Here is a 25,336-nt window from a genome sequence, read left to right as displayed (position 1 = left end):
CTACCAGAGACCGAGCAGCGTGGACAGCTGTCACTGGGTAACTAACACGAGATCATGCTAGCATGCTGAAGCCGAAACGAGTGAGAGTTCAGTACAACTTGTCAGTAATGGCATGGGGTTGGACCAGAAGAGACGCTCTGGTTCATATTTTAAGACGGTGCATGGTGTATCCATGCCCCAAATTGGAGTCAAATCCAGAACACATCAGCATACATGAAAACAAAAGTATCCTGGAGGTGTCTGTCATGGCCATCCAGTCAAGTGGTATCACTGATGACAGAAGGCACCAGATATTGTGAAGACATCTGAAAGTGAGGATTACCTACAGTCCTTCCAGTATATGCTGAGCGTTTGGGCGTTGGCTTTTCCGAGGATTCCCCCACCTGTGACTGCCAAACCTCGTACAAGGTCAGTTGTCGGATTACTGGGTCATTTATCGGATTCTCTCTCTCTTTCTCTGCATAATAAAAGGAAAGTTATACATTCTGTGTTGATAAGCCTATACAATATGATGAATTACTCGAATCTGAGAAGCCTCTCTCTCTCTGCATAATAAAAGGAACATTTCAAATTTTGGTTAGATTTATTTATATAATAAGGCTATACAGTCTGATTATTCGAATTGGAGAAGCCTCTCTGTCTGTCTCTCCCCCTCTCTGACCTTCGGATTAGCACGGTCACCCCTGGCAGTCACCTGTCCCCATGCTCGGAGGAAAGCAACGTCGGACAGCAACACTGCCAAGTATTGTTGTATTTATACAAAATCATTGATATAAAAAAAAAAGATACATTCATAACACTATATAGCCTTATTAGAGAAGTAAATATAAACAAAATAATTTAGTAGTATTAAATAGCTGACATAGTTATAAGACAAAGTGGTGAATGTTGGGCCTGAATTGGTAGTAACGCGGGCGAGGGAATCTCCGGAAAGGCCAGTGACCAAACGCTCTGCATATACTGGAAGGACTATAAACCCGTAGTTCAACACTTTTCTCTGAGGTGTAAGAGGCAGTAGATGGCAATAGTGTACATTCCATAACCGTGACTTCAGTAAAGCCATGGATAAGGTTCCTCACACGAGGTGAATTAGAAAGGTTCAAATGAGTGACAACTTTCAAATGCATCTTGACATACATGTGCTGTGCAAATGACAAGAGGATTGGCAAATGAAATTTAACAATGAAAAATGCAGAGCACTTATTTTGGGCAACCCATCAAATAAATCAGTGTGTGAGGGATGTTGAACAAGTGACATAAACATCAACTTATCACATTTATTCAACTATTTTGAAGTGGATTTCTCAGCAGACTTCTCAGAGGACTTGGAGTCGCGCATGGAGGAACGTCTACGACGGATCTCCTCCTGCCTCTTCTCCTTGGCCTCCTTCTGCCGAACTGCCAACAGCTTAGCGTACTCAGCTTTCTCCTCCTTGTTCTTGGTAGCACGCTGGCGTTTCAGGGCCTTCTTATGTCTTTTGCGCTGGAGGAAAACAAATATTGTGATGTAGTTAAAACCAGCAAAGCCTAGAAATCTATCCTGCAAATCATCTAATTTTAAAATATTAGTGGAATACAAAAATTATACAAGCAACTACTGTAAATTACTCATGATATAATTACAGTTCCATTAGAAACTTTGGCTGTCACAGTTACAACTTATAAATCTAATGCCTGATGTCTTAATGAGGACTGCCATTAACAAAGTGTCTCCAGAACACCCTGCCCACCACCAGCAGCCCATCATATACCCCATTCCAACCCTCAGAACTCTACCTTTCCATTCTGTCCTTCCACCCCACCCCCGGTATATGGGTCTGCCCAGCTGGACAGACAGGTTAAGCAGCAACAACCACCTCAAACTCTGTCTACCCCTCTTTCCTTCCACATCACTTACAAAAGCTTTATGGCAGCTAACACTAGCTATCTGCTTCATCTGACTAACTCATCCCAGGAAACTTCTTTATCACTCTTCCGAACATCCACATCAACACCACAATACTCCGTAGCTTCATCATATGTTTTGTCCAAATTAAATTAAGACTCCTCATAGATATCATATTTTCACTCTCCTCCCTCTTCATTTGTCATTCCTGCAAACAATAATCCAAAGCAGTATATGTACCTGGAGGACAACAGGAGTAATGAGCCTCTGAATCTTGGGAGCCTTAGTCTTGGGTTTCTTGCCATCCTTTGCAGGAAGGGGTCGCTTGATAACATACTGGCGCACATCATCCTGCTTGCTCAAATTGAACAGCTTCCTGATCTTGGAGGCCCTCTTGGGACCCAGGCGACGGGGCACAGAACCATCAGTCAGCCCCGGGATCTCCTGTAAAGCATTTTATGAAACAAAACACTGCCAACAAATACTACCGTATTTTATGGTGCTTATGCATCACTCAACGTAAGTATGCATACAACAATATCAGTACTGAAAATTCTTCCCTTATGTGAAACATCTGTCCTTTCATCCAACATCTAATCCTTTTTTGCTCCATCACGAACATAAGAGCCTGAAGCCAGGCTACTCAGTCCCAACATTTAAAGTATGGGTTGCCAATCTCACTCACCCACCACCCAATGTAGTAAATGGTTCCTGGGTCTACAGGAAACTTTTACTTGTCACCCAATGTAGTAAATGATTTCTGGGTCTATGGGAAACTTTTGCTTGTCACCCAATGTAGTAAATGGATTCTGGGTATACAGGAAACTTTCACTTGTCACTCAGTGTAGTCAACCAAAGGCAGTACTATAGGTGGTTGGTGGATGCCCCCACCACTGCTGGACTACTGTACATTACAAAACATAAAAGCTCTGAACAATAATGCTCTGTAATAACTTAAACAGATTACACTTTACAGGGCCAAAACTGAAGATTAGAAATGTGTTAACCAGCCAAACACTTGCACATGCTTCTGAAACTGACAGCTCAAAACTCAGTGCTAAATATGATAATAAGTCTAAAGCACACTGCTGCAGCCTGTGGCTTGACAACAAGAACCTTTTTGGTTTTCGAAGGCTCCAATACCCTTGCATGCATCGGCCTTGGTCACCTAATGGCAGCTCTCCGTGCAGCTCAATCTCTGGCAGCTTCCCTATTTAGTCCCTTATCCCTGAGGTCACACTCAATGACCTCGTCCCGTCTTTTTCAGTCTATCTCTCACTACCCTGCCCCCCAGCATATAACACTTCTCACTCCTTGCACCCAATTATCATCCCCCATCCTCTCCACATGCCCAAACCATTTCAATCTGCCTCTCCTCTTCACAACACCAATACACTCCAGCCCCATTCTACCTATCAACTTTTCCATCGTAAACCTAGCTCCCCCAGGCCTCATGCTCAGGGACGCACTGCACATCCACCTAATCATTGTCATTTCTGTACGTTTGAGCCAGCAAATCTCCTCTCCTTTTACTGCCCACATCACACTACCATACAGCATTACACTCCTAACACATGCTGCATACAAAGATCCCTTAGCACTGAGGAGCTCTCTCAATGTCAGGTGAGGCAACAGCTCCCTGAACTTCTTCCAACCACTCCTCACTCTAGCCACAGACCTACAGGTAGCTCCAACCCCACCTCCTGCACATAACATGTCTCTCTCTCTCTCTCTCTCTCTCTCTCTCTCAAAAAAAAAAAAAAAAAAAAAAAAAAAAAAAAAAAAAAATCCACACTCAACAGACCCACCAGCAAGTTCAATCCTTTCACGTCTGGCAATCTCCACATGTTCTCCCCGACACCCCACACACGTGAAATTCACCGTTATCTTGCAGTCTACCTCTAATACCATTACATCTCTTATGCACCCACTTATCACAAACACTGTACAAGATAGAATTACTTCCCACGCCCTTGTGGCATATCGCACATGGCCACTCCCCCTCGTCTTTGACAGTACAGCCACCAGCCCCATCACTTTTGCTTTATCTGCATTTCCTAAATCTTTCCTCCACCTCCCTTTCATTCTCTGCAATTAACACCAAATCAGTAGCATACAACATCTCCCACAGGAGTCCATTTCTGAAGTCACATGAGAGGACTTCAAGTACCAAAGTAAACAACATGGGGCTCAAGACTGACCCATGATGCACACCACCATTCACCAAAAACTCCTCACTTAAATCTCCATTCACTCTTACCTGGGTGCAAGCACCCACATACATGGCCATAACCACCCTTGCCAGCCACTCCTTGATCCCAAGCTTTCCCATTGCCCACTTTACCACCTCTCTAGGGACTGCCAAAGGCCTTCTCCATATCAACAAAAACAAAGTACAGTTTCCTTTTCTTTTCTTTCCTCTATCTGTATACTATTCTTGAAGCTGTTGCACAATGAATATGGCATCAGTGGTCCCTTTGCCTGGCATAAACCAACTCTGCATCTCAATATTCACTTTCTCTAATCATACCTTCCAGAACTCACTCCATTACCTTCATTATCTGGTCCAAATGCTTTATGCCTTTATAACTTCCTCTTTCCAGGGCACCACCCTTCCCCATGTACACCTTTACAATTACTGTACACTCTTCAACCAATCATCTGGGAAAAAACACTCATAGATAACCATATTTATCAAATTAGTGACTAACCCCACTCCTATATCTCCTGAAGCAAAACATTTCAGCAGACAACCCAGACACACCTACTGCCTTCCCCACCTGCATCCTGCCTATTGCTCAGCTCACAGCAGCAGTGTCAATCAAGGTCCAAGGGCCAGACACTGGATCTACTGGCTCCAAACCTTCCCTGTCCCAAACTCCTCATTCAACTGGCTGTAGTGCTCTCCAGGCATCTTTAATATCCCCACTGTTCACCACTACCTTTCCTTCATCATTTGTCACACACAGCTCACCTATGATATCCCTATTCTCCCTCTTCATCTGATTTGCCACCTTAAATATCATATTCCTCCTCTCCTCGCTATTTAGGTTATCAAGTAAAAGTCTCTGAGATTCAGACTTTTCCCTGTAAACCTCTCTTCTAGCCCTATGCCTGGCAGCCAACTACTCCTCTCTGCTACCACCCTTTCTCCACTCGTGGAAAAGTCTTCTTTTCTCCTTAACTGCAGCTTCTACTGTACACCCTCATCCCATCAGCAAGTTACTTATGTCTTGGGGGGGGGGGGGGGGCTTGTCCATCCACACACTGAATCAGTAACTCTCAAGAGGTTGTTCTTGAGGGTTCTGTACTGTTCATTAACACCTCTATCAACGTCTCCCTGTCCAGTCACCAACCTATTCATCTCGCTATATAGGGAATCCCTTGCTGCTTGGTTTTTCAACTTCCATATTTTCCTAAGTGCATAGGTCCTCTTTTTCATCACCCGCTCCTTAAGCATATCACATATCAATAACTTGTTTTGCAGCAAACACTCCTCGCTCCCCATAACTTTAACATCCCTCAATAACCTCCTATCAGCCCTCTTGACCACGAAATAGTCTATCTGGGTGAAATTCCCCCAGACTCATATATAATCAACCTACTTTCTCTTTTCCTAAAATGTGCGTTGCACACAATCATGTTTGTTCCCTCCCCAAACTCGAGTATCCTTTCTCCTTCCTCATTTCTTGTACCACATGCACATCCCTCATGTACTCTGTACCCCAGAGCTGCTTTACCTACATGACCATTTAATTCCCCTCCTTCAAAATACTATCTCATCATCCACCATACCACTTACTACATATATTAGGTAATCCCAGAATCTATCCTTCTCTATTTCATTCAAGCCTATGTCAATATAAATGTGAACATAACCCTACCGAACAAAATTTTCACTACTATTACCCTATCACTGACTCTCATTACATTCATGACATATTCCACTCACTTCTCCCCAACCAACACACACACACCACCATATGCATCTGCCCTTCACTGCCAAAACAACTTGTAACGTGCATCCCTCCTGGCAATCATTCTGGTTGATCCTCCTCTATATCTGGCTTCCTGCACATCCCACATCCACCCACCTCCTACTAAATGCTACTAAAACTACTTTCACCGCTCTACCCCTTGAACTTCTCACATTACATGGCGCCACTCTGATCTCATCGAATGATTTAGTTTCCAAAGGCTTGCTAAGCAGATCTTCCTTTTTAGTCATAATTTGGTAAGAATAAATAGTGGCGAGAGACATACCACAGGCCTCGCCTATCTGCACAGTCCCAAGCCTAAGCATGGGATCTGGGACTCACGGCTCACCAGCTGTGACCAATGGCTGTGGCAGTGACCTCAGGGGACCCTGCCAGGGCAGCTATAGGGACATCCTCCGAGCATGCCTTGGCACTGTAACTGCCTATCCATTATACACCTATTGATAGGGCAGCCTCCTGGGGAGCTACTGCCAGGTTCGAGCCCGTCTCTACTGGGTGGAAGCAGTGGCCTGGGAACCGAAATGCCCTGTACCCTTTAGCACAGGTTGAACCCCATCCCATCCCGGCACCAAAATCTATGCAGGTGGAGCCCTCCTCATGCCTCCCCACAACAGGTCCGCCACTAGGCAGTGGGGGCAAAGTTTTCTGGCTGCGTGCTCTTGCTGGCATCCTGTGATATGTAAAGCGCATGTAGAGTAGTGCATGAGATTGAGTAAAGTGTTTGGAAGAGTATGCTTGTTTATTCTCCATGTTCATGCCACACTAAAAAGGTCAGCAATGGGGAATGGTCTAGTAGCTAGTGAAATGGGAGCACCAGCTCTCCCTATCACCAGCATTCCCATTCCCCTTGGGAGAACCACCCTGATCGGCTGGTGCTGAAACTTACTCCCTAGACAAAAGGTGATCTGATGGAATGGTTAAGTGGAAGCACCAAAATGAAAAGATTTAATGAACTGAAGAAAGACAGTCATACCAGGTGACCAAGAGCAAAGCTAGGACTGGGGTATACTGGGCACACACAAAAATTAATAAATTAAATGGCCCCAAAGTGAGACCCAAGATACTAAAGATGGCAAACAGAATGGTATGGGAAAAATCATATTGTGGTCAGTGAGCAGTCAGAGATGATGCAGTTAATGTTAAGTGCTGCAAACAAAGATTTGATTCAAGAGAGCACAGTATGAACACAATCACCATTTGCTGAATGAAAACTGACTGGGAGAGGATGGAGTTTACCAGTAACCTATAGATGGAAGGATGGTGGCATATGGTATGGCATTACAATGGATGATGATAAAGTCATCATCATCATCCGGACTGCCTTTCCCACCTTAGGACGGGGTGAGGAGTAGCAGTGTCTAGACAGCTGAAAGTTGCCCAATTCAAAGGGCCACACTTCCATTCACTCATCATTCAAGCCCATGGAGTCCTGGCTCCATCTGATTGGCCAAAGGTTTCCACCATGTACTATAGCTTCACACATACATATCCGACAGAGTCAATCCGAATGATGTCACGTTAAAAAGGGGTGCCAAATCCGTAGTCATATGCTTCTCCTCACAAACTTCATCCAGCCAGCTTGAATTCATCAGTCCCTTAGCCTCACCAACTACCATACCTCTCATCCTCACACAATCATTCGCCATATCTATCCACCTTCTTTTTTGGCCTACCTCGCCTCCTCCCTCCTTCAAATTTGCTCAGATATACCTTTTTCACCATTCTATTGTCATCCACTCTCCACATGACCAGACTATCTCAGTACTCTCTCTTCAATTCTGGTGTCCACAGACTTCCTCACTCTACAACTTTCACAGATCACAATACAGTATTACATATCCTATCCACTCTCCTCCACAGTCTCATCTCCACTGCTCTTACCCTTGACTTTCCATTTTCATGCCACACCATAGTCTCACACCCAGATATTAAAGCTGGCACTAACACTCCTTCACATTGGCCTCGTGCAGCTGCAACACTCAAGCCTCTGTTTCTTATCAAAAGACTTCATAGCACCAGCTAAACTCTTTACTTGTGTCACTTTACTTTCCACTTCTTTTGCACATTTTCCTCTCGTTTCTATCACTGTACCAAGGTATTTGACTTCTCTCACGAATTCCAGTCTCTCTCTATTCACTACATCACACTGGGAGTCACATTCACTCCCACTAACCATCATTTTACTCTTTTTTATATTTACTCTTAAGACATGATGCTCATAGATAGATACAAAACTCTGCTCTGGTCTACCAATCTCTTGTCCAGTATTTGCAAGCAGTACTGTATCAATATACATCAAATCTGAGATATTCCAACCATCATGATTCATTACCAATGCCATCCCTCTCTCCATTACTCATGTTTTTACTTCACTCATCACCCTATCCATATATATATATAGGCTATACTGAACAACCATGGGGACATTACACAACCTTGTCGCATGCCCTCATTGTGAACCATTCACTTAAATGCCCATTTACCTTTACACATGTTTCATTACCATCATAAATGCTTGTAACAGCATATAGCAGCTTACCATATACACTGCACACCTGCAAAACCTTCCACAAACATTCTCTATTTACTTTGTTATATGCTTCTTCCAGATCCATTAATGCCGTAAACACCTTACAGCCCTTCTCACAAGCTTTCTCCACTTACCTGTCTCACTGCAAATACTTGATACACACATACTCTGCCACTCCTACAGCTACTCTGTTCCTCACTCACTAGGCCTTCTGGTATTTCTCTTGCTTTCTCTATAACAATTCTTCCTTATACCTTCCCTACAACACTCAATAGACTTTTGCCACAAAAATTCTTACACTCACTTCACTCACCCTTATTCTTGTACAGAGGAACAATCACAGTCATTTTCCACTCTATTAGCAGTTTCACTCATCGATCCCTTCATACCATCTCCAACAAGCACTTCATTCTGCTCTCTCCACTACACTTAATCATCTTTACATTCACTTCATCAATCTCAGCTGCTTTCCCATTTTTCAGCTGTTTCACAGCATGCTTCACTTCTGTGAATGTCACGTTTCTTGGCACTACATTCCTTCTCTGCACATCCCCAAAAGCAATTATGTCTGTCTTTCATTCCTTCATTCTTTCCTCTCCCTTCTGCCTGTGGGTGACTCTACACTAAGTGACAAGCCAAATGGTTTCCTGTACACCAGGAAACCATTTACTACGCTGGGTGGTAACCATATAACCAAATTTTGGCACCTGGTGGTTTAGTAGGTAATTATAGTGCTCCAGTTGGATTGAACCAGTGAAGGTTTATATACAAGGGGTGATTGGGGTTTATTGCTCATGTAATGCCACTCAGGGATGAGTGAGGCTGGTCACTCTCATCTTAAATGTCAGGACCAACTGCCTAGCCCCTGGCTTCTACGCTCCTCATGAGGCAACGTAAGATTGGATGATGGATGGATGGACGTTACCAGCCACTCTGTTCTCTCCATTCCCATTCATTAGACATTCAAAATATTCTTTCCATCTGGTCCTTACTCCATCCCCATGGGTTAATAATCTACCATTTACATCCTTCATACTTTCATACTTCTTTCCATTGTCACTTCTACGTTTCCACACCTCTTTCCAGAATAACATCCTACTTTCAGAGTCAGATGCACTTCTTCCTAGATCATCATTTACCTCCTACTTTTTCCTGTTCACTAGTCTCTTTACTTGCTTCTTGCTCTCAATATATTCAATTCTTATTTCAAATGAACCCCTGTTCAGTATCCATTCTAGCCACTTTCTCTTTTCCTCCACTGCTCTCTTAACCTCTTCATCACACCATGGCATACCTTTCTTCTTCGTTGTTACTCTTGCAACACCACACACCACTTTGGCATTCCTAACTACGCAATCCCTACATGCATTTTACAAGTTGTCCAGATTCACTTCACTGATTCCAACCCCTCCCTTACTGTGGCCTTGTATTCCTCTGCCATTTCTTTAATCCTCAGATTCTCGATTGCCAATCTCTCTCCCTGACTGCACCTCTCTCTCTTGGTCCACCTCACTCCTCTCAGCTTGATCTTGCATACCACAAGCATGTATTCTGGCAAACCTCCACGTCATCCTCTCATTGCCCTTGTACCAACAATGCTTGGCATCGTCTTCTCTACAAGCACGTAATCAATCAGGCTCCTTTCAACACAATCTCCATTCCCTCTGTACCATGTGTATATATGTGCATCTTTATGTCTGAAGTAAGAATTACAAATGCACAACCTCCTTTCCAGACAAATGTCCTTTAGTTGCTTGCCTCTAGCATTCTCACCTGGTACTCCATTACTAATAAATGTATCATTCACAAGACCAGTGCGTACTCTCCCACTCATATCACCCATTACAAACACTTTATAAATCCTGGGCATTTCTCCTACTACTTCATCCGGCTCATCCCAAAACCTGCGTTTCTCTGTCTCGCTTGTCATCAAGTGGTGCATATGCTACAATCACTGCCACTTCTCAAATTTGAACTTGACATACATACATCTCGAGCTGGCACATTTGTAATCTCTCATTCAACTCTGCCACATTTCATTCACCAACGAAGCAAATCCTTTCTTGCATCTTCCTTGCCCATTCATGCCTGACCTTACACATTTCACACACTCCCACTCCACTTCATACCCTCTCATCTTTGTTTCACACAATGCCATCATCATATATCTTGCACTCTGGAACACATTCACTACTTCCACCCTCTTGCTCTCCTCATTCATGCCCCTCACATTCAACACGGCCACGCAAACCTCCCCACTAGGTTGGGGCCTTGGGCAGGTATTGGTCCCTCTGAGGATCTCTGAATCATCTGCCATGTTTCCTTTAGATTGGGGGAATCTGGGAGACAACCAGGTAAAAAAAAAAACACTGTTTATGCTCTGAGTTTTCCTCCTCCTTATTTGGTTACCATTCAGCGCCGTAATGGTTTCCTCTGTTACAAGAAACCATTACGCTTGTCACTCAGTGTCACTCAAAAAATCTGTTTCCTGTCAACCAAAATCTTAAGAATGGTTCCTACAGTAAGAAATGCTAAGCACATCTCTCAGTACAGTGTCAGGAGAAGAGTAAAATAAATAAATAAAATTAATTAAAATAAAATACAAAAGTGTTTATGTTACAGGCTTACTTACCCCCTCACCCTTTCGAACAATGACAAGTGACAGAACTGAGAGGTTGGCATCTACAATGCAACCACGCACTGATTTCCTTTTGCGCTCTCCGGTCCTACGAGGGCGGTAGCAAGAGTGTCCCTTTGAAAGCAGCAGCCGAACACGGTCTGTTGGATTGATCACATTGACAACTCACATTAGCAACATGGTTTTACAGATATGTTAAATTACAATGTTGGATAGCGGGGGGTTAATGCAAATGAGCAAAAAATTTATCTATCTATCTACAGCCCGACGCCCTAATCCTGCAAAGGGTGGCTGCAGACAAAATGCCTCCAAGTCACTCTGTCACCCACCATTTGACTACCTTCCCCACAACTCACTCTCTCCTCCCCCATAAACCTCTCAACTCCATCCCTCCACCTCATCTTCGGTCTCCCCCTCCCTCTCCCTCCCTCCACTTCACCTACATACACCCTCTTAGTCGGTCTTTCATTCCCCATTCTCTCCACATGTCCAAACCACCTCAGTGTATTTCTCCTAATTTTCTCAACCACATCCACATCCCACTGAGATCCCTACCCTGCCGTATGGAAGTGAGGCATTGACCTTGCTAGAGGGGAACAAATCAAGAGTGAGAGCAATGGAAATGAGTTACCTGAGAGGAGCAAGTGGAGTGACATGGAAAGACAGGTTGATGAATGAAGAAGTAAAAGAGCAAAAAATCCCACTATAATAGAGTCAAAATTTTATAGAGGTAAGAAGAAAATGGCAGCATCTAAAAAAATCTACCAGGTAAAATATTTATAATCTGTCTTCACTGTGACATATTCAGTTACTTTTAGGACAGCAAATGAGTTTTCACCTAAAATAATTCTGAAGATATTTTTTAGCTTTTTAAAATTGTTAGATACTTATAACTGGTAACTGATATTATTGCATTATAACAAAACAAAGTAAACAATTACAATATACCACTTCCATATACTATCTGCCTATCTATCTATAGCCAGACGCCTCAATCCCGTTTGGGGTGGCCACAAACAAATCGCCTCCAAGTCGCCCTGTCCCCCGCCATTTCACTCCCCTGCTCCCAACTCACACCCCCCTCTCTCATATACCTCTCCACCCCATCCCTCCATCTCATCCTCGGCCTCCCCCTCCCTCTTTCCCCCCACCACCTCACTCACATACACTCTCTTCGTCAGTCTTTCACCCTCCATCCTCTCCACATGGCCAAACCACCTCAGTGTGTTCCTCATAACACTTCCTATCACATCCACATCAACACCACAACGCTCCTTTATATCCTCATTCGTCAGCCTGTCTCTCCATGTGACTCCACAGGCTCCTCTTAAATAACTCATTTCCATATGCTCCAGATGGTATATATTAATTCCAGATGGTATATATTTAACACTCTAAAATCAACTAGCTACACATAAAATTCTGTCAATCCTTACATAACCAAAATAATGTAGTGACTACTTTCAAGGCCTTTCACACAGCATAATGAAGTCCAAAATAATAAAACATTTGTCACAACAAATGATATAAATTATTTGTTCATATTCTTATCAATGGGGACTATCTCTAAGCTTACTCTAACCACAACATTCCAACTTTAGGGCAAATGACTACCTCATTACAAACACATGAGGTGGCATATCACCATCATCTAATCCTGTGTTGCCCCATGAGAAGCATTGTAGCCCAGGGCTAGGCAAGTTCTAATCCTGTGTTGCTCCACAAGAAGCATTGTAGCCCAGGGCTAGGCAAGTTGGTCTTGACATTTAAGATAAGAGTGGCCTGCCTCACTCATCCCTGAGTGGCAATACGAAAGCAATAAACCCCGACCTCCCCTTGGATATAATCCTGCACAGGCTCAATCCAACTGGAGTGCCTTAATTACCCACTAAACCACCAGGTGCCATAATTTGATTATATGGTTACCATCCAGCGTAGTAAATGGTTTCCTGGTGTTCAGGAAACCATTTGGCTTGTCAGTGTGGGGTCACCCATGGGCAGAAAGAGGAGGAAAAAATTAAAGAAAAAAAGAAAAGGGAGTGAAGAGTTACCTGTAGGCATAAGGAAGAGGAAAGAATGAAGGAAGAAAGACAGAAGAGGATGGAAAGAAGGAAGAATGGAAGAGAGGAAAGGGCAGTCAACTGAGAGCAACAATACATCGTGTGAGTGGATGGTAAGCGCCCCCACCTACCACTAATGAGAAAGAATAACACTGATAAAAATAGTTTGTTCACAATACAAATTCCATAAAATAATACTACACACAGAGAAAAATGTTATACAGTATATACTTATTCTCAAGCTAACTACTGGCAGTTCTAATTGTAGGTCATGATGTTCTCTCAGATAACACAACTCATTCCATATAATTAATACTGTATATTGGAAACTGGCAAATCAGCTATACAACAACCAATGCAAGTCTAGTGGCAATTTTTCTGTGGTTTACTGGACATGCCATGTACTATTTACGCTGGAAAGACCATCTGTCTAGTGCTCTCTCTCTATGTATGTATGTGTGACATTTGGCCGTAGCTTGTTCCTTTTGCATTTTCGTCTGTAATCTCGTTTCTTCTTGTTTTCAACTACACAGGGAAATATTTTATTTACTGGTACTTTGTCACAGATTATGCCATTCAATATCATGTAATTTAGCCCATTAATTCATCTGCAGGTATTTTTTTCAACAAAATTAATGTCACCTCACCTCACCATCCAGGCCATTTCGTCTGCTGGTATGAACGTATGCTTTAATTCTGGCTTCAGGTGTTTACTACATGCTTTACTCTTTATATACAGTATTTTTAGCTAACCGCCACTTCATCTGCTGGTCTGACTGTATGCTTTAGTTTTGGCTCTGGGTATTTACTGTACTGTATGCCTTACTCTTTAAATATTTTTAACTAACCTTTCTTATTCTTGAACATCAATATACAGTAATCACTTGACTACTCGGATGCTCTATATCCGGACATGCTCTGTATCCGAATGTTAGGCCTTGGCTCTATTACAGTTATCCCTCAATTATGTAACGTAGTAGTGCCAAAGGTATGTCTGGGCAATGGCTCATTTTGGATAATGGACCTCTCCCTTGGCCCCTTTCATATATTGCCTAACTTTGAAAGCCAGTGCAAAAGGCCACTACATCGTATAACACTTGTTTGTTGTTTAACACTACTCTATCTGGTCAAGCAGACTTATAAATCATACCCAAGCAATTACAAGCAAACCCCAGTTTTACGATGCAATTGGTTAAGTAAAAACCCATCGCTAGGAGGGGGTATCGTATCTTGGGGTAGATTTAACATGCATAATCAATTGGGGTAGAAAAAAAGATAGGGCAAGTTGGGGTAAAAAGTAACGCAGCCCTGCCAGTCTTTATCTGCTGTCCTTTTTTTTTTTTTTTTTTTTTTTTTTTTTTTTTTTTTTTGGTGACAGGCCTACCTATACTCCACACTGTGTATGCAGATGTGCCCAACAATGATTTGGTGCCATATCATCAAATGAAGATTTTTTTTTTTTTTTTTTTTTGCTCATTTAACTTTTTTGGCATTTTTTCTTTAAGTAATGCCATTTCAGGTACTTTGAATGCATTGCATGCATTCTGCTTTCAGGTGATCAGTAACAGTTGCCCTTAAGAGCCAAACCATGAGACAGAACCTGCCTGCTTTTGAAACTCCAGTATAGATACAGTATGTGGTTTTTTTACCCCAGGTACAGACAGGCCAAAAGGATAATAAAAAAAACTATGTTGTAACCATGGCAGCTTCCACTATTACATTTGTGGCGGTTCCCTACTTTCTTCAGGCCTTGATTTCCTCTACGGCTTTCTTGTGTGTGATGATGGCCCCATCACCGACCGAGACACAAAAGTGGAAGGTTCTGACTCTGAAGAAGTGCGAGATATTAAGCAAGGTTGGCAAAGAAAGAACCACTTCAAGCATTCTGCCAGAGAACGATCAGACCTGTTCAACCTTGTTTGATACCAAGAAATCACAGGCCAAGTTGACTCAGGTGGTGTTTGACATTTATGCGATGTTAGCCACTAGACCACATGGGAATACTGTACATCAGCTAAAAGAAAGCAGGTTCTGATGCCTGTCCATCGTTCACTGGGTGGTAAGTACTGTGGATTTTTATTGTTTATGCATTGTTTTCATAGTGTCAAGCATTATATTGGATATTCCCATGTGTTTTGATGTCTAAATAGCTGAAAGACCAAAGAACACTGCCACAATTAGGAGGGGTACTGCACATATAGGCTGGGTACTGGTAGGTAGGATATTGCTCCATATCCAGAATTCGTCTGTATTCAGATGTACCAATGGCTCTATTTGTCCATCAGTTACACGGTAGTCATCCAATCCTACTTTACCCCATGAGAAGTGTAAAAGCCCGGGGCTAAACAAGTTGGTCCTGATATTTAAGATAAGTGACCAGCTTCACTCATCCCTCAGTGGCATTATGTGAGCAATAAACCCCAACCATCCCTTGGATATAAACCTATACAGGCTCAATCCAATTGGAGCACCTTATTTACCAACTAAACCACAAGGTGCCATAATTTGATCATATGGCTACCACCCAGCATAGTAAATGGTTTCCTGGTGTACAGGAAACCATTTGGCTTGTCACTTGGTGTAGTCACCCATAAGCAGAAGAAAGAGGAAAGAATGAAGGAAAGAAAGACGATAGGCAGAAGGAAGAGAAAAGAATGAAAGACAGACAGATGAGGAAGGAAGGAAGTGAAAAAAAGGGCAGGCATCTGAGTGCAGCACCACTACATCAAGCAGATGATGAGTGCCCCCTGCTACTACCTCTAATCAACAGATTACTGTTTACACATACAAGATATTTACTGCAATATACTAGATCATTTTATAAATGATATAGCCAATATATAAAATGTCTCAATACTGATTACTGGGGGAGTGGCAGAAGGTAAGTGGCTAATTTAAGAATTTCTGTTGAGCACTTTTTAAGGCCTTTTTATTTCCATCAATCTGAACTCATTTTTGTAAACTGTACGTAGCTTATTGGTCTTTGTGAAGGCATATTCATTCAAGATGATGACTGGGCTAATTCCAAGATACACTATTTGCAGTATCCAAAGAAGCAGTAAGGAAAAACTTAACCACTACCACATGTTCTCACTGTTAGATTCCGTTGACCAACCAACGACAACTGATGGATATTCTTCTCCACACCCTACCCTAGGGGAGGCGTTTCTCTGCCACTTCTTGCTGTTTGCAGTACAGTCAACATATCTAAGAAATCTGAGTACGTACTGTTGGTAAGGACGCCCTGCTTCATAGGGAAGCCCTGTTTGTCGTTGCCACCAGTGATGCGAAGAACATATCCCTTCCATTCATCACCCAAGGAGTCACCATCAACCTCCTGGCCCATGCGTTTCTCATTGAAGATGCGAGTTTTCTTCTCATCATCAAATTCGAAGAGCTTCTGACACCCCGTGGCGGGGTATGATACATTTAACTGAAAAGTTTTGCAATCACAATTCAGCAAGGCATTATCTGTCACACAAGAAAACAAACTACTGTGTATAAAGTATACTAAAGATACACTATTACTGTACACACAAGTATAACCAATAGCTATGCCAGTCCTCAATGTTAGGATGTGTAGCTACAGGTAAAATGCTACTTTTTATCACATCATACAAATAAGACCTGACTTCAGAACACCTTTACAGTAAATTATGGGCAATTTCTAGGGGGGGGGGGGAGTATGGCTATCTACAAATTAATGATGCTATAAATGGGGACTACCAGTATTCAGTATTGCTCTGACAGTTACTATTGTTTCCATTGGGAATAATCCCTCCCACATCTATCTATCTATCTAGTGCCAGACACCATAATCCCATAAAGGGTGGCCATTTGACCTTGAGTTATTTGTTTAACGGGGAGGGGCACTAACCCTCCACCAATCCATTTGTTGACATGTAAGGAGCACGTATGGTTTGGTTATATGGTTACCACCCAGCGTTGTAAATGGTTTCTTGGTTTACAGGAAACCATTTGGCTTGCCACTCAATGTAAAGCCACCTGTAAAGGAAAGAAAAGTAATAAGAAGTGACAGGAAAGATGGGAGAAATAGGAAGAGAGGAGGGTAAGCACAGAAAAAGAATGATAAAGGCTAAGGAAGTAGTAGGCAGCACTACATCAAGTGAGTGGATGATGGTGAGAAATAGGAAGAGAGGAGGACAGACACAGAAAAAGAATGATAAAGGCTAAGGAAGAAGTAGGCAGCACTACATCAAGTGGGGTCTATTACTGGGTTTCTATTACTATTACTTTCAACTGTTCTGTATTATATTACTATTACTTTAGTGGTTATTATATTACTATTACTAAAACTTGGTCATCTATTACTATTACTATTAATATATTACTTGCAATAACAGTAGTTATTTAAATTGATAATGGTTATCATTTTCATTATTGTTGGGAGGCTGTCCCACGAAATGCACAAGTATGTCTCGATCATTTGATTGTTAATAGGCCACTCTCCATTCAATAGGTTGACATAGCACATATAATTTATTTTGTTGACACATGAAGACTAAATAAGTGTCTGTAACAGGAAAGTAATATACTATTATCTATAACTTTGCCTTCCATAACTGCCATGATTTTTAATCTATTACTATTACTCTGAAAACCTTGTAATAGTCTATTACTATTACATTATTACTATTACCCCATATATATATATATATATATATATATATATATATATATATATATATATATGTAAAAGAACCTTAAGCCCTAGGTTTAAATTCCAACTTTAATGTACCACTCAACAGAACCCGGACAAGACAGACAAGTCAGGATGGTTACAGAGTGGAATTGCTCTGCCACATGGTGAAACACTGTTGAGAGGCTATGACCCAGCCTCACAGCTGCCTTGGTGTGGCGGGAAAAAATTTCATGCACCCTACGACACTATTGTACATGTAACTCACATCAGCACAACACAGTAACAAATACGAATGTTCTAAGAGAACAAAAGGAGTTGCAGGACAAGCACACTGAAGAAAATAAGTTATTTTATATGACAAATATATTGCACGGTACAGAAACTGTAAAACCTATAGATGTGCACCCTGCAGTTACACAATTACAATCAGAACCTTCCACTCAAGAACTGATCAATTTGTGCTTTCGGCCAGTCATCACATTTGGGGATTTCCTTTAACACGTCAATATGTCAATTTATCTCATTTTACTTACCTAAGACAGTAGCCTTATGGGTCTGTTTTGGTTCAAATGACTTGGGATACCATGTTCAGCAAGATACTGGAATCTGTTATAACCAATTAATCTCTCTAGGCTACTAATTGAAATAATACATTAACCTACCCTAATATATTATAAACCGAGCAGCCTACAGAACATAACTGGCAAATACATACCAAACTACAGTACTCTGCCAAGTGTATCAGCATGGTAACATACAAAAAATGCCCTCCCCCATACATTTTAACAAAATTTCACTATTGGTCATGTTCATTTACTGGCATATTCCACAGTAAAATTCAGTACCATGGAATGTGAATTTCAAAGGGGGAGGGGGGAATAATGGGCTGTCTCAAGGCACATAACTAAAAAATTATGGTCAACCCAAATTTATTTCAGAGCTCAAAGTTATTTCGGTGAAACTGCAGGAAAGCTCCCTTGCAAACAATTTACAGATGCATATTTTCCTCAATAAACCATAACGTAATCAATGTTGTGATAGCTTTAAAAGTTGTGCAAACATGTAATTCTGATGATGTAAACTATCACATACAACCTCACCAGTTATACATGCAAACTGTGGCAAGCAGCCACCCACCATGTCAAACTTTCAGGTTGATTTGGTTTCAAAGTCAATTGTTCATCCCTACTAATCTAACTTAATCTAACCAACTGGAATGATTAAAGGACAAATGAGTTTAGGGTCCAAATCGACCCACACCCCTCTGTAGGACATCACTGCAGATGTCAACGAACCTAACTTGGTGCTCTCTACTGACAAATATAATTTCTGCAGAACTTGGGTCATACATGAGTTACACAGTCTCTAGTATAAAGAATTATTTCCACAGAATCTGGGTGTCACAAGAGTTATACAATTCTGACAGGTACCGGCAGCTGTCAATAAATTTTTATCATTTGTCAATAAGGGGTCTCCTGCAACATCTGTTATATATGTTATACTATCGCACTAGCCATGTGTGTATTTACCTAATTGTGATATACAGGAAATGAGCTACGCTCGTGGGGTCCCGTCTCTGTTTCTCAATAAGTCAAATTTAGCTTTAAACTCGTTTAAGTTTTTAGACTGGACGATCTCTTTGTCCAGGCTATTCCTCAGGCCTATACATCTATAAGGAAAACTATATTTCTTGATATCCTTCAAGCAGCTTGGTTTCTTCAGTTTCATTCCGTGTCCTCTTGTTACTCTCTTATTCCATAAAAACAGATCTTCTTTGTCAATTTTATCTACTCCCACCATGGTCCTGAACACTGCAATCATGTCTCCTCTATTTCTCCTGTCTTCTAGGAAGGCAAATCCAGCTTTTCCAATCTCTCGACAGATCTGCCAGACTGGGGACAATCTTGGTTGCTGTTCTTTGTATTCTCTCAATCTTGTTTATATCTTTCTTTCTGTGTGGGGACCACACTACTGCTGCATATTCTAACCTGGGGCGAATCATGGCCACTATCAATTTTTTCATCATCTCCTCATCCATATAATGAAAAGCTACTCTTATATTAGTCAGGAGTTTATACGTCTCTCCAATTGCCTTGTTAATGTGTTTTTCAGGTGACAAACTGTCTGGACCAGCACTCCCAAATCTTTCTCTTCTCTCACTTTTGTAATTGGTTCATTACCCATCAAATAATTCAGACGGCCTCTTGGTATTTTTATTCATTCATTCATTCATTGCCAGACGCCATGTATCCCAAACGGGGTGGCCAAGGGTTTAGAGTTAATTGTTTTACAGGGAGGGGCACTAATCCTCCACCAACCTCACTTGATACGTAGTCCATTTCCAGTATTTTACATTGCTTTGCATTAAATTTCATTTTCCACATCCGGCTCCAATCGTGTATCCTATCCAGATCCTCCTGCAGCATTTTACAATCCCCCTCAACATCTACCTTCCTCAAGAGCTTTGCATCATCAGCAAATAGACTTGCATAACTGTTCACTCCATCTACCTTATCATTTACATAAATCAAGAACATTACTGGCGCCAACACCGAGACCTGTGGGACTCCACTTGTTACTTCCCTCCATCCAGACATCATATCCTTTATTACTGTCCTTATTTGTCTGTCTCTCAAGAAGTCTCTCATCCATTCCAGAAGGTTCCCCTTCAGTCCTCCCATATGCTCTAGTTTCCACATGAGTCTCTTATGAGGTACCTTGTCGAAGGCCTTCTCCAAATCTAAATACACACAATCCACCCAACCATCTCTCTCCTGTAGCACGTCAATCGCTCTTGAGTAAAAACTCAACGAAGTTGGAAACACATGACCTTCCAATTCTAAATTCAAACTGACTTACAGCAAAAATATTCATCTCTTCCAGATATTTTATCCATCTATCTTTCAGAATTCTCTTGCACAATTTTGCAACCATGGTGGTTAGGGACACTGGTCTATAATTCAGGGGTTCTTCCATGTTTCCTCTCTGTGTGTGTGTGTGTGTGTGTGTGTGTGTGTGTGTGTGTGTGTGTGTGTGTGTGTGTGTGTGTGTGTGTGTGTGTGTGTGTGTGTGTGTGTGTGTGTGTGTGTGTGTGTGTGTGTGTGTGTGTGTGTGTGTGTGTGTGTGTGTGTGTGTGTGTGTGTGTGTGTGTGTGTGTGTGTGTGTGTGTGTGTGTGTGTGTGTGTGTGTGTGTGTGTGTGTGTGTGTGTGTGTGTGTGTGTGTGTGTGTGTGTGTGTGTGTGTGTGTGTGTGTGTGTGTGTGTGTGTGTGTGTGTGTGTGTGTGTGTGTGTGTGTGTGTGTGTGTGTGTGTGTGTGTGTGTGTGTGTGTGTGTGTGTGTGTGTGTGTGTGTGTGTGTGTGTGTGTGTGTGTGTGTGTGTGTGTGTGTGTGTGTGTGTGTGTGTGTGTGTGTGTGTGTGTGTGTGTGTGTGTGTGTGTGTGTGTGTGTGTGTGTGTGTGTGTGTGTGTGTGTGTGTGTGTGTGTGTGTGTGTGTGTGTGTGTGTGTGTGTGTGTGTGTGTGTGTGTGTGTGTGTGTGTGTGTGTGTGTGTGTTTTGGGCAGCTGAAACTACACATTCATATCGCACCAAAATTGGCACAAAAATCGCAAAAAATTCGCTGATGTAAAAAAAACTTGGTCGCATCACAAATTTAAAACTTTAACTATATTTAATGGGCAATCACATTTTGACCAAAAAAATGCAGCTCCCAGTGCCCGGCATAGGATCTCCATAGTATTTTTGGCCCACAGCTATAACTAAAATATATTACAGCAGTGCGAGTGCCCTCCGCGGGAGCAAGGGCAAGGGACCCAAAGGGCCCATGAGCACTTGAACTTCACTAAAATACTAATGCACAAAGGTATTAAATCAAATATATACCTAATGAATAATGTGCCTTTTGCTAACCCATGCTTATCTGAAACTTCAAGAAAATTATCTGGAAGTTCTTTGTCAGATGATTTAGCTATTTTCAGATGTCTTTCACAGTACAGGAGGCTTTAGGGGAAATGTTTACAAAACCAAAACACCAGATTCCTATGAAATAATGGAAACCAAAACTCAACTTTGTGACATTTCTTGGGGGGGGGGGGTGATCTGGAATTTTTAATGTGGTGTTTTGACTTAGTAAACATGAATCATTTTGGTTCCAGACATCTAGGGAATTTCAAATATTAACCCTCCCCAATCTTTACATCTCATTATCTGGGGTATTCTGAATCGCTGAACATTCAATCAGAAATGAATAATGATGTCGTAAATGATTTTACAAATTTTTTCCATGTTTCAGAACGTTGTGTCAGGAGAGCTTTCACGTGCCGTGAGAGCCCTGTGCATTTATGTCCATTACTAGTCGACAGTGGGCATGCGCTTGTCCCTGACATGTGCGATGGCTGACTGCAATTTTTTTTTTTTTTTTCTGGCAGCTGATTGGTGCTTCAGATTTCATCTCCACCAATCATAGGCTGGCATAACTGGTGGTCACTTCACACCTGATTCTGAATTTCAATATCAGAATGGCATCTGTGCTCCAGCTGTGAGTGATTGCTTCTATCTATCTATCTATTGCCAGACGCCTCAATCCCATTTGGGGTGGCCACAAACAAATCGTCTCCACGTCGCCCTGTCCCCCCCCCCATTTCACTGCCCTGCTCCCAACTCACACACCCCTCTCTCATACAGTACAGTAATTGCAAAATTTCAAAGGGATTATGCAGACAGATCTGAAGCTACAGTATTAAGTTTTTAAGACATCAAGGTATTTTGGCAGCTCAGGTAATCTGTAAAAATCCATGCTGCATCAGAGATGATAAACTTAAGGTGGTGTCACACTGGGCCAGAAGTGGCTAACACGAGCCAGTTTTGTGAGCTGCTAGCGAACCTGACCCACAGTGGGTTAGATTTTGCTTGCGAGGCAATATGGATAACATTTTTCGTTCACAGCTTGTTGGTGGAATTATAACTCAAATGTGCCTATATTAATTTTGTAACTGATGAGATAATATTATCACAGAATCTTTAATTACATTGTTAAGTAAATACATTTTAACTCTCGTGGTTTTTATTCATTTTTGTTTTTTTCTTGTGACATGAAGTCAGTACTTGGACACTCTGGTGACCAGCCGCGGAGGCTGTCTGTTTTGTTTCTAAACAAGTGGAAAGCAGACTGAGACCAGTATTCGATATAGATCCTGTGGCAAGGAAAACTGTAGTAGACTGCCTTGTGGCTCTGGAGTTGCTGAAGTACATGAGGCAGCTGCAGAAACTGAGGAAATGGGAGAGGGTACGCCGTGGTGCTTTGTTGACAAATGACCACAAAGTGCCAAGGCAGACGACACTGCTATGTTTCGGCTCGCAAAAACACACACGACAGCAACTCAATTTTGTTAGCCGTTTCGCCTTGCAAAAGCTGCTCGCATGTTAGACACTTCTGGCCCAGTGTGATGCCACCTTTATCTGGTTTTGTGGCCATAGTGCCCCTGTTCCAAAAACGAAAGAGAAAAATGAGCAATTACCAAGTGTCTGATTTTAAGGCTACTTTCCTTGATGGGGACAAGTTAGGTTCAGTTGGGTTAGATTAGGTTAGGTTAGGGATTTAGGCTTGACATGCACTGTTTTACTGATGGTTTCTTACAAGTTTTGAAAGATTTTTACCATCATTTCAACTGGAAACTGCTAGTTTTTGTGACTTTCCCCTAGCAAAACCCCTGGGTAGGGATGGGGGAAAACAACAAAAACTAGTGGTTTGCGATAAATGGTAAAAATTGCTTAAACCACATAAAAAACAAACGGAAAAACATACTTTGCATGTTAGAATCCAGAGATGCCCGAAACTAAATATTTACCGGTAACCATTAGCCCCAATTTAGTATTCCCCCCCTTGATTATTAAAATAAATGGATGAATTTCAACCCATTTTAGGTATTAACTTTCCCAAATGCCACAACCTAACCTAGATCCATGTCTTTCCAGCCAAACAATTTAAAATCTCATCCTTGGTCAGTGACAGAGTCCACCTTGACTCTGATTTCAAATCTGTAAACATGAGAAACACTTAACTTCTGGCCCTCTAATTGGCTGAATTTAAAACCATAATGCACCAACAAAAACAAATGCATATTGCCTATAACCATAATGCACCCCCAAAACAAACATGCATTGCTTTTAATAAACGAAATGTAAGCAAACCACCATCACTGGTAGACATTAGACACCATAACATCACTTATTTTTAATTTGCAGAAGAATCACCACTGAAGAATACTGACTTGGAACTGTGCAACATACTGATTCCTGTTTATTATTCCTGAGCAGTCTGGTGTTATGGTTTTGAAAAAATTACCCAGCTATTGTGCTGAGGGGGGAGGGGGGTTAAGCATAGCAGTTCTATTATTGTTTCAGCCACAACACAATTATGAGATTTTGATTCATTTTCTCAGTACTTCAGACAATTTTAAAACAAATTCTCCCATGCCATTTTCATTGTAAATTATTTTCATTTTACTCTTGAAGGTTACGTTATATTACGTTGGTATCTTCAAGAGTAAATCAAAAATAAATTGCAAAAAAAATGCAATAAAAGTGTCTTTGAAGTTTAAAATACCAAAAAGGGTTCAGAATCTTATAGGTTAATTGTTTCGGGTTGATCCTATAATTTTACCGGCATAACTAGTCACACTCTTATGGGAACTACAGAATGAATTATTTGGCAAATTCGGCCTAGTGCATCATTTAGGGGAAGGCGGTGGCTGAATTAGTAGCGAGGCGGCCTGCAGTCTTGATGGACCCAGGTTCGAATCCTGACTGGGGCTGGGAACAGTTTAAGGATTTGAATTTTATAAAAAGCATACTTTCCTCATCTACCAGATGTCCCGCTGACATGTCGTAAAAATACCCCCACTAATACTAACATACCAGTCCTGTATGAGACAGCCCTAGCATGTATTCAATATGGACGGTGGGCGTCAGCGCCGAAGTGGTGACATGTGAAGGTGTAGGACTACTGGGCCTTGGGATAGGCTACTGCCCCCGAGATATAGGCCCTGAAGCCTTTGCCCAGAGTCGGACACATAAAAAAAAAAAATCATGTTCAACCCCTTCCATACGTGGCCGTGCCTTGGGTGCACAAACCCCTTCCATCCAATTCTTGGGTGCACAATGTCTGGAGAAGCAAGAATAAACAAAGGTGGCCACCTGATTCAAGTGGTTAACAGGAAATCATGGGCATAAGGAAAAGGCACCACAATGAATGAGATAGCTCAAAATTCGTGGCATAACCGCGTAAATACTGTGTTGTGGTGAAGGCTGTCGCACCATAACACTATCCGGGCTCCACGACTATGATGTTATCTCACACACCACCCAACCAACTGTTATTATACTAACCATTACACAAACACATAACGTTACACACAACACACAACAGTCAATACATTTAAAAATGAAGTAATATTACAATAAATTCGTAGTAACTTCACCTTCATCTCGCGTGCTCTCCTCCTCTATCGCCACGCTGATGGAAAGGGTCAGTCTAGCCTCCAGAGTATTACTTTGCAATTCTACTT

At 41.8% G+C, this 25,336-nt stretch overlaps 1 protein-coding gene across 1 annotated transcript; it reads right to left on the bottom strand.

Annotated features, from left to right (window-relative positions):
- Window positions 1–1,263: 1,263 nt before the first annotated feature.
- Window positions 1,264–25,336, bottom strand: RpS6 (ribosomal protein S6). The gene is made up of 5 exons (XM_080275021.1): window positions 25,250–25,336; window positions 16,340–16,544; window positions 11,046–11,191; window positions 2,126–2,329; window positions 1,264–1,483 (listed from the first exon to the last, which is right to left on the bottom strand). Exons 1-5 carry the CDS (start codon window positions 25,253–25,255, stop codon window positions 1,286–1,288), a joined length of 759 nt encoding a protein of 252 aa, XP_080131147.1. The 5' UTR covers window positions 25,256–25,336; the 3' UTR covers window positions 1,264–1,285.

The sequence above is a fragment of the Coenobita brevimanus genome, chromosome 60 (assembly GCF_032717465.1).
Source record: "Coenobita brevimanus isolate Jiangsu-jjx chromosome 60, ASM3271746v2, whole genome shotgun sequence".
Lineage (NCBI taxonomy): Eukaryota > Metazoa > Arthropoda > Malacostraca > Decapoda > Coenobitidae > Coenobita > Coenobita brevimanus.
Note: the sequence above shows the minus strand (reverse complement) of the source record. Positions and strands in the feature narration are given on the sequence as shown.